Genomic DNA, 11,596 nt, shown 5'->3' with positions numbered 1-11,596 from the left:
TTAAAGAGAATCACACTTAGTGGGCTTGAAAGAGAGCGTGTTCTGAGCATTGTTGTAAAGGATATGGAAGTTTTGCTGCTGTATGTTTCCGAAGATGGAAGGATTCCCCGATGGTTCACCCAACATTGCCAGGCACAAGAGATTTTCAGATGCCTGAATGAAAAAGTTGTCTGCCGGAAGCTCGTAATCCACGCCGCCTTTGAAGTTGAAGACGAGGGTTGGCAAGGTGAGGTGAGCGGATGATGTGTGGTAACAAAGATCCAAACCTGTAGAAGAGCCGTCTACAGGAGTGAGATCAATGGCGGACTGAATTGCTTCCTTAAGAGGAGAGTAGGCAGCCTGGTCCAGGATGGTAACAGTGGTTCCGGAGTCGATGATCATACCTCCGCTGCCGTCCGATTGCAGATCGAAAGTTCCAGGAGGAATATCTAGTGCCTTACCATTGAGGGTGATTCCTGTAATAGGAATGTACCAGAAAGTGGGAATGATACTGCTCTTGATGAGTGGGAGAGTCTTGGCTCCTCCGCTCAAGGAAGCACCCTCGCCGAAAAAGAGGGGGCTGGTTTGTGAAGAAGAGTCGGTGATGGGCAAAAGACAGTAAGAGAACATGTTCTCTGCTTTGGAACCCAGCTGTGAGATAAGGGAGAGACCACCTCTTCCCAGTCCCACAAGGCCACCACCCTGAGAGAATCCTTGTCCTTCGTTGTCATGCCCGCATCCAAATGCAATGCCTTTAACCTTGCTGCTCCCAATTGACAATGTCTCGTAAGCCAGGTCGCCGCTGGTGAAGGAACCATCGCCATACTGATACATAAAGGTACAATCTGGATTGCATCCGGTTTGCGTACTCCCCAAGGCGTCACAAAGAGAATCACCGCAGGGAATTGTGGAAAATGTGGGGGACTTGGAGGGGTCGAAGATTGGCGTAGGCTGAGAGAAGCAGTCCTTGCAAGGCTTGCACTGAGTCCAAATCAGATCGCTCCCCGTGTCCACAATCGCTTCGAAGCTCACAGAGGGCGTTCCCAGTGCAACGCTCATCAGAAATTCTCCATCCCCTACTTCAACGGGCGTTTCAGCGTCTAATTGCCCTCTTATCAATGCCTCTATCTTCTTCATTCGCTTCTTACTTCGATCCACAGCCAAACCCAATCTCTCAGAAAAACCCAACTCTCTCTCTGATCTGCGCGTCATATTCACCCTTATTTTTACATTTTCATCGCTGCTAGACTTCGGCCAACCACTAAACAGTCTGTCCGAAGAACATGATATCGTTGGAATAGTAAAGCATATCAAGACCACAAAACCCAACAGCTTTGAACGCTCCATTTCTCTTTTTCTTTTCTAAACCTCGAAACCTTTTTCTGCTCTCATCTACTCCACTCCATGCAATATATATACACAGAGAGAGTGAGAAGGAGCCTTAAATCAAAATCAACAGATTCCCCGACGTGTCCACATAACAATATCGATCCTCTTAGAAGGATAGACGAATTTATTTAATTTCCCCTTCTCTATCTCTGCCCGCCTGGAATTGTTCTAGAAGTAGAATAGACTGCTGCAATTCGAAGTGAATCGTATTTTTTTCTGTCCATACCTTCACTAAGTATTTCCGTACACTTAACTCGTAATCCAGTTCCCTCTTCCCATTGAATTTTGTGGACCCATTCAGATCGAAATTCCAAAACGTGTTGTAACCGGAGGGTTAGTTTTCTAAAAATATTTAAAATTAGTTTACACATAATTATTCTTAGTCGGTTTATCCGGCTTTCCAACTTATTCTCATTCTTGTTTATCTCATTCTTAAATTTTGCTCTAATTAGTTTATTCATTTTTAAGATTTAGAGATTTTACTTGTACAAAACTGTTATATTCAATGCTCTATTATGTATTCACATTACCGTATCCTATCATAAAGTTCTATTCAAGGATTTATACCAGAAAGAAAAAGTACATGAAAGTTAATGTAATCTATGTGGTTGAACATCCACATATATAAATCATCTAAATTGAATTTTATTTTTATTCTCGTTCTTATTTATCTTATTTCTCAATTTTACTTGTGCAGAAGTGTTATATGCAATGTTCTATTATATATTCACATTGCCATATCCTATCATAACGTTTTGCTCAAGGATTTATACCAGAAGGAAAAAGTAGATAAAAGTTAGCGTAATCTATGTGGTTGAACATGCAAGTATATAAATCATCTAAATTGAATTTAAGAATCCATCTTTTAAGAATTGGGTATGTAGTTGTATCAGTGATAAGCATGAAAGTCATGTCAACTAGGGATCACTCCCCATGTCCACGATTGTTTTATGTCAAATCCATAGATATGCGTAAGTTCTATATGTGTGAATATAAATTCTTCCCTAACATTTGATCTAATAAATCTCACTTTTCGTCAATTTACCTTGAAGTTAACTCTTCACTAATTGTCAAGTATTCGCAATAGTTAAAATCACATTAGGGAGCCTGGTAGATCACTAGGGTCAAGTTCTCCTAGGTTATCCTTCGGAATGGTCGGCTTCACGAGCCTGGCCAATTTAGGTAAATGGAAAAGAAGCATGCAAATTTCCCAAGATGAAAACTTTGATGGAGATAGATTCATCTTGGTGCTCCAACCAAAAGCGTTTCTATGATAAATGTTTCATTTATGCAAATTCGTATTCAATGAATTCTCAAAGCGACTGCATGTTAAATAAATGCACATTGAATTCTTTCAAAAACCAAAATGTTCAATAAATCACATAAAACAGGTACTAAATGTAATTATGATAGAATAAAAGGTTTGGAGTTAAAAAATTCGAATTTAAATTGCTAAATCTCAAGGGTCAGTATTGTATGGTGCAATATTGATTGGACGCCCCATTATTGACCAATAACAGAAAAAAGGCTAATACTTATGTAGAGAATAAATGCCTAGACATTGAGGTGTGGATGGAGAATAATCTAATAATAAATGTGATACATACGAATGTGTGCATGAATCCACGGGATAAGATAGAATATAAGGGGGTGTATGTAAATTAATAAGGGTGGCTAATTAGAGAATGGGCCAAGATTTCGACAAGATTGCATCATTTCTTGATATATGGTTGAATTAATCCATCCTCTAATAATATACCCAAAACTAAGGATAGTTTGACTAGATTAAAATATTTTACCATTATGTTTTGACCATACATTGACGTGCATGTGAATCCTAAAATAGTAATACATCTCAAAGCATATGGAATGTGGAATATATCGTTTAAATTAGATGCTTGGACGTCAAATAATAGTTAATATAGATAGAGTAATGGACCTTGGCACATACTAGCATGTGATACTCATTCTTTACATTTGAATCCTTCATGAGAGCCTAAAAAATAGAGAAATTATGTATAGTGAGTAGCTTATATCTCAAGAATTAAATAGACATCAATAAAATACGTGAACCTATTTAACAATCTAGAAGATTAAGAAATATGAAAATGAGTAGTAAGTTTAGGGGTATCTTCATGTGCAAAAGGTTCTGTGACGTAGTGCCCTATGGTATATTGATACTACCACATCCTATCATATAAAAGCTTTATTTAGAAATGGTGATTGCATGCTTCATATGAGAGAAATTATAGAAGAGGGAAAATAGTACATGAATTTATTATGCCGAAGGCGTCTCTTATATGAATTGGATGAGCTGTTTTTGGGCATCAACGATTGTGAGTAAAGGAGACAGCATTGCAAGACGATTGGGAATATTGGAGCTGCCCGCTGTCCATTAGTTTTATTCTTCATTTTTTGTCAGAATGTGTGCACTGCCCATCATCTCTCGATCTTCTCATTTTACCACTATCTCTCCTCTTGCAGTCACGATCAGATGAGATTTTTTCGAAAATTCTACTCCTCCATTAATGCAAACATAGTACTCTCAAATATTTGAGCTCTCACAATCTAAATTTTAGGGTTCCTGCCACTTGTTCCGTGTGCCTCTTTAATAATTCATAAATGTCATTATTTTCTTGTTTTTTATTTCTATACAATTTAGTTGTTGCACGGTTTCCCATGATAAGTGAATGGTGGGACCTTTTTTAATTACTAAGTACACTCAACCTTTATGTTTCCATTTGTCTAAATCAAACCATCTAGTAATTCCGAAACCCTAAAAAAGTTGTATGGGTTTTATAGACACTTCAAAATTTACTATGTTTGTATGTGTTAAAATGACTATGTTAGTGGGTTTTAAGTTATTTACTTATTATTCTGTTAATGTATTATATATAATAATAATATTATTGAATAGAAACCTATTTGTTTAAATAGTTCAAGTAATTTATGGTGAAAATGTAAATAGAATAGAATAATTTTTTATTTTCAAATAGAAATAAACTATACAAATCATGTAAATTGTATTAGTATTATTGTAATATTATCATAAAAACTCGACCTTCAAGGACCCAACAAAAAAACAGATGCGAACCAACCCATAAAAACCAGGGAAAAGCAGCCCCATAGAACAACAGACAAGAACAATACAGAATTTCTACATAACAAAACTACAACACTTTGACCAATTTGTCATTCTTCTGAATGACATCCTCATTGATTTTCTGAACTTTCTTAATGATGTTGTCAACACGGGTCACACCCTTATCTTTTCTATGGAGCCTCGTCGCTGGACCAAGTAGGGGCTTCTCTTTCGTATCCAGATCCGCAACCACATCCTCTGAGGGAGCCCTAAGTTTCTTACAGGTACCAGCATTCACAACCTTATCTTTCTTCACCATCTCAGTGCTACCAGTGGGGCACTTGCCCTGAGAAATATAATGAAGAACTTCAGCCTATTCATTGAGTCTACGTAGACCAATGCTAGTATTGTTCATGGCAGACATACTCACCTCCACCACCACACTCAAACTATGCTGATGTTTATAAGTCATTTTCCAAAGCCTTAATGTGCTCTTCATGTTCCTCCTTAAGGTCTTTAATACCATTAGCCAGGGTATGCGTATTCGAGACCTAGTACTGTCGAGGTCCCCATTAGGTGGATTGGCCTTCTCTTTGAGATTATTAATCTCTTGAAAAATCTAGGTGAATTGGGCATTTTGGTTATCCTTTAAATTCCTCAAGTTAATATTCGTAATCGTATTCTCAGGGACCGACAAACCATCTCCTTAGGAGTAAACCCACCACCAAGAGTAGGTATAGAAACATTGACACCCTAATCCTCCGCAGGCCCGTCCAAATCAATCTGAGAGGCATTCGGTCGCTTAGAATAATTCTCGTTGACATTGTTAAATACTTTGGTTTTGTCAATAGCTCTTGACATAGAAACGCTGGCCACTCTTTTAACCTTCACATCAGAACTACCGTCCACCGAATTAGGGACATGTTCAGGGTCATCCTCCTCGTTAGATAAAATAATTTATTTTCTGCTAGTACGGTTAGGGATTTTAGACGATGAGGGTCCTTGTTTGTTATAAATGTGAAAGACTTCGTTCCCATCGAAGTCCACCTCTTCATCAGAAGAGATTTCCCCATAATGAATATGGACATTCTTCTTGTATTCTATACCAGTTTTAGCACTCGTATTCCTCTCGACATTGATAGTCTTGGCATACTTCATAATCAACGGGAATAAGCCCTCATGGAGAACAAGGGAGGATGCACATTTCTCGTGAGCCCTAATGCTATTATTCAATGATGAGACCAAATAAAAGGCCAAGGAAATGCACTTGTGATGCCGAAAATGATTAATAATGACAAAGTGATAGCTAAGTAAGCTACAGAATTTACCATCAACGGTGAGGCGGCGCACGATAACCTCTGAGACCTCGTACCATGGCTTTGAAAGTGATTTTTTCTCCCACCCAACATTATTATTCTTTCTCACCTTCTCCCTTTCCTTCGGCGGGAAAAAGGTTTTCATCGCCACCATCGCACATTTCTTATGCTTGTAGAATTTGGTGCCCTTGTTCAGAATTTTGGACACCTTAGCCACCATCTCCTCATTAACCTCCAGCTCCATACCATAGACACAGATAAAACCATCCTTCCACCCATTAAGAAAGGCCTCAGTAACAAGGGCATCCACACCATGAAGCATCTCGATATAACTAGTCAAAACTCCTACCGAAAGTTCTTTCCATACTGCTTCCTTATTTCGTCATTTTTCGCAGACTATGGGATCCAAACGGTTCCTATCTCCCCTAATATTAAAAAATACTAATTCTCAACAACCTGCAACACAAACAGAGTTGACATAAACCATATAAAAACAATTAAAAAAGCCACCAGAAAGTTCGTCTTTCCCCTCATAAAAGAAGTCTTGCCCACGACACTTTGGAAGATGTCATTCTCCATCATTTCCAAAAGCCCCTTGAGCTTCGCAAGCATCATAATCATTACGGAGTAGGTTAAGAAGATCCACTGGGATCTTATCATAAATGTTCCAAAGTTTCCTACTTGCCAAGTCGGCCCCAATGTTGGCCTAAATATCCGCAACCTTATTACCTTCATGGTAGACATGTGAAATGTTAAATTCACAGAAGCCCCTGAGAGGAATTAGGCTATCTTGAATAATATGTTTAATCAACCAAATAGGAGAGGAGGAAGTCGTTAAACAATGATGTTTAGGGAGTCACACTCCAACCAGACCCTTCTCAAACCTTTCTCTTTGGCCAATTTGATATTGGTATAAATTGTGAAGGCCTCATTAAAGTGATTTGTCTGGGTACCCAAAGAGAGGGCCATTGTCGAGACCATCCTGCCATTGTTATCACGCACCACTTCCCCACATCCAGCAGGTCTGGGATTCCCATTCGCCACACCATCAATTAATGTTACTTTAGGTCCAATATTTTTTTTAAATGTTATAAAAATTGATTAACAAGATATGAGAAAGAGTTTATTGAATTAATAGATAGAGAGAGAAATCAATCCAATGTCATTTCTTTCAATGAAATGGAAAATATTTTTGCAGGAAGAGCATCATCAAGAATCAAGACAATAGATAAAGTAGTAAATGTTGTCAAGTGAGTGCTAAGATCAACTTTCCCATTGGACTTCTCAAAACATGGTACCTCTGTTTTCTTTGAGATGGGATTCTTTAGGACGGTATATGAAAGTAGTCCACGTGTGCAATATGGTGGAAGAGTTAGTTGGGATTAGGTTTGGCTTGTGCTGGCCAATTATTCAGATGTCCAAATCTCTACTACGATACATAATTTATAAGGATTATTTCCATAAAAAAATAAACCAACTGAATAATTGTAGTGCTCTATTGTATTTAAGTTAAGAGTGTAAAATTATCCCTTTCCCAATTGAATGATCCTTCTTCCTTTCTAGCTATACATTGAATAATAAATAAATATTTTCCAGCATCTATATCCGTTGCGACAAGAATCTTCGATAGAAAAATAATAATAATAAGTAAAGAAAAATGAAATGGCATTATACTAGAATACATTATTTTCATGACCCAAAATAGTAAATTAATGGATACTAAGCGATTGGAGCTAGTTAAATGCCTTGCTGAAGGAGTAATTACCAAAATAAAAGAAAAAAGAGAAAAGAGGAGACTATGTTTAAACTGGTTCAATTTAAAACTTCCTAATAGTATCCTCATGTGGCATACATTGCCAAGCACTAAGAAAGAATTTTTTATATCATTGTAGATCTAAATGCATCTCACCTTAGGTGGTTAATCGGGTCAATGGAGATGGAAAAATCCTTTACAAAGGCTGCACATTATCTAGTAAGCACAATAGTTTTAAAAGATAATAAATAAATAATAAGAATGAAATTAGAACAAGAATTTAATCAAGTGTAAATGCACTCCACTCATCACCTTCGTCGCCCAATTGAATAAACTAAGAAAATATAAGCTAAGCTACTAGTTTAGATGTTGTCCAATGCCCTTAGAAACTATATGAATAGCATGTTGGACACCTTATCCACCATCTCCTCATCAACCTCCAGCTCCATACCATAGACACAGAGCACACCATACTTCCACCCATGAACAAAGGCCTCGGTAACAAGGGCATCCGCACCATGAAGCATCTCGATATAACTAGTAAAAACACTTATCGAAAGTTCTTTGCATACTGCTTCCTTATTTCATCATTTTTCATAGACTATGGGCTCCAAACGGTTCCTATCTCCCCCAATCTTGGAAAATACCGATTCTCAACAACCTGCAACACAAACAGAGTTGAGCTAAACAAAAACAATCAAAAACGCCACCAGAAAGTTTGACTTTCCCCTCATAGAAGAAGTCTTGCCCAGGACACTTTGGAAGACGTCATTCTCCATCATTTCCGAAAGCCCCTTGAGCTTCGCACGCATCATGATCATTACGGAGTAGGTTAAGAAGATCCTCTGGGATCCGATCATAAATGTTCCAAACTTTCCTACTTGGCAAGTCGGCCCCAATGTTGGCCTAAATATCGGCAACCTTATTACCTTCACGATAGACATGTGAAATGGTAAATTCGTAGAATCCCCTGAGAAGCATTAGGCTATCTTCAATAATATGTTTAATCGACCAACTAGGGGAGGAGGAAGTTGTTAAACAATTAATGATGTTTAGGGAGTCACACTCCAAGAAGACCCTTCTCAAACCTTTCTCTTTGGCCAATTTGATATTGGTATACGTTGTGAAGGCCTCACTAAAGTGGTTTGTCTAGGTACCCAAAGAGAGGGCCACCATCGAGACCATCCTGCCATTATTATCACGCACCACTCCCCCATATCCAGCAGGTCCGGGATTCCCCTTCGCTGCACCATCAATTAATGTTACTTTAGGTCCAATATTTTTTTTTAAACGTTATAAAAATTGATTAACAAGATATGAGAAAGAGTTTATTGAATTAATAGATAAAGGGAAAAATCAATCCAATGTCATTTGTTTCAATGAAATGAAAAAGATTTTTGCAGGAAGAGAATCCTCAAGAATCAAGCCAATAGATAAAGTAGTAAATGTTGTCAAGTGAGTGCTAAGATCAACTTTCCCATTGGACTTCTCGAAACATGGTACCTCTATGTGCTTTGAGATGGGATTCTTTAGGACGGTATATGAAAGTAGTCTACGTGTGCAATATGATGGAAGAGTTAGTTGGGATTAGGTTTGGCCTGTGCCGGCCAATTATTCAAATGTCGACATCTCTACTATGATACATGATTTATAAGGAGTGCTTCCATAAAAAAGTAAACCAACCGAATAATTGTAGTGCTCTATTGTATTTAAGTTAAGAGTGTAAAATTATCCCTTTCCCAATTGAATGATCCTTCTTCCTTTCTAGCTATACATTGAATAATAAATAAATATTTTCCAGCATCTATATCCGTTGCAACAAGAATCTTCGATAGAAAAATAATAATAATAATAATAAGTAAAGAAAAATGAAATGGCATTATACTAGAATACATTATTTTCATGACCCAAAATAGTAAATTAATGGATACAAAGCAATTGTAGCTAGTTAAATGCCTTGCTGAAGGAGTAATTACCAAAATAAAATAAAAAAAGAAAAGAGGAGGCTCTGTTTAAACTGGTTCAATCTAAAACTTCCTAATATTATCCTCGTGTGACATACATTGTCGAGCATTGAGAAACATAGAATTTTTTATATCGCTTGTAGCTCTAAATGCATCTCACCTTAGGTGGTTGATAGGGTCGAGGGAGATGGAAAAATCCTTAACAAAGGTTGCACATTATCTAGTTAGCACAATAGTTTTACAAGATAATAAATAAATAATAAGAATGAAATTAGAACAAGAATTTAATCAAATGTAAATGCACTCCACTCTTCACCTTCATCGCCCAATTGGATAAACTAAGAAAATATAAGCTAAGATGTTAGTTTAGATGTTGTCCAATGCCCTTAGAAACTATATGAATAGCATATTGGGCCGCCATCCCTCCTCTTACCCTCCTTGCATTGTCAAGGTGAAATAAGTATGAGGTTGATTTAATAATTATTTTAAATTTATATGTTTTATTTATTATTCATTGTGTGTTTCTTACTTGTTAATGCTTTATCAATTGTAAACTATGTAATACTACGAATACTTTTTCCTTGGAATATATAATTAGTTCTCTCTCCCTCTATATTAAGGATATTTTTTAAGAAATTATTGTTTATTTAAATAAATATAATAATATCTATTTAAGAATTATCTCAACCAATATTTTATTCATCTGAGAAGTTTTTTGGCTATCTAAAAATCTAATAAGTGTCAACTCTCTCAAATAATTGATTTTAGTATCCTTTGTGTTCATTGGACTATAATAATACGTAAGTAGACACTGCAACATAGATCATGTGAAATTGAAATTAACATGTTAGGATTTACAAGGTGAAAGAGTGAAGATACTATGATTTTTTGTAGGCAATCAAAACTTTTCTCAATAATTGTGTTATTATGTTGTAGTCCACTAATATTTTAATTTTTTAGGTCACGAAAAAAAGTTCCAAAACCTAATGCAATCCTATTAAAATGTTGAAAACAAGTAATCATGTCACATTATCAATGGCTGAAAATTGATGTGTGGTCTAACATCCATACTCTGAAGCACAAATACATTACATAATTTAATTTTATTATCTAAGGTGCGTTGTAGTGTAGTAGCAACCTTTCAAATGAGAGGCCCCGATTCACCATCAATAAGTTTTCTATATAAGATTTGTGTAAGATGTCATCGAATGCACTATAAAGCGCTGATAGGTAATCGTGAATCGTGATATAGGCATAGCCTTAAATATTAGCACTTTTAAATAAATTGCAAAGGCTCCAAAATGATATTCTTAATTCTCGAGAACTCGTCTTCTCTAGTAGAAAATTATACAATAGTAATTGTGAGAAAATTAGAGAGACCTTCTTAGCAACAACCTTACCTTATATATAGGCTACATTAAATTGTGTTTGATCTTAGTAATGTGAAATGCGGACATGATTGAAAATAAGTATTATTTGAATGTATAAATCACAGACACGGATCTTAAAGTTAAATACCATTAAAAATATTCATAGGCATACAATAATTTATTTTACACTTAAGACTTGAAGAAAAGATAAGACCATTACAAATGCTTTATAATTATATAAATTCTCTTGTCGTTGTTTTAACTCGCAATTTATATTTTGATAATCAATTATCGCACCTTCATTTCCATGCCAAAATAACACACATAGTGTAGCATATCATAAGGAACCATAAATGAAGGTCCCCGAGAACAACAGGGGCCAAACAATTTTACTGAAAATAAGCAGCTACGAAGATGAAAATTTACATGATTCGCATATCGGACAGTGCAATAGGCAGACGCAGGAGACGAGATCACATATTGCATTCGAAGGACAGAGGAAGAGGAAATGAGAGAGACAGAAAAAGAGAAGAAGAAGAATTAGAAGAGGGAGATGATGATTTAAAGAGAATCACACTTAGTGGGCTTGAAAGAGAGCGTGTTCTGAGCATTGTTGTAAAGGATATGGAAGTTTTGCTGCTGTATGTTTCCGAAGATGGAAGGATTCCCCGATGGTTCACCCAACATTGCCAGGCACAAGAGATTTTCAGATGCCTGAATGAAAAAGTTGTCTGCCGGAAGCT

General features: G+C 36.5%; 1 protein-coding gene across 1 annotated transcript; it reads right to left on the bottom strand.

The window, feature by feature from the left end:
* On the bottom strand, window positions 1-1,326 carry LOC131871323 (aspartic proteinase nepenthesin-1-like). The gene has a single exon (XM_059215941.1). The coding sequence runs from the start codon at window positions 1,324-1,326 to the stop codon at window positions 1-3; it is 1,326 nt and encodes a 441-aa protein (XP_059071924.1).
* Between the last annotated feature and the right edge of the window lie 10,270 nt (window positions 1,327-11,596).

This window comes from Cryptomeria japonica, unplaced genomic scaffold, assembly GCF_030272615.1.
Source record: "Cryptomeria japonica unplaced genomic scaffold, Sugi_1.0 HiC_scaffold_394, whole genome shotgun sequence".
NCBI lineage: Eukaryota > Viridiplantae > Streptophyta > Pinopsida > Cupressales > Cupressaceae > Cryptomeria > Cryptomeria japonica.
This window is presented reverse-complemented; position numbering and strand designations above follow the sequence as displayed.

Bases quoted from the DNA above. Each gene is read 5' to 3' on its own strand.
- LOC131871323 (XM_059215941.1), bottom strand. From the start codon at position 1,326: ATGGAGCGTTCAAAGCTGTTGGGTTTTGTGGTCTTGATATGCTTTACT.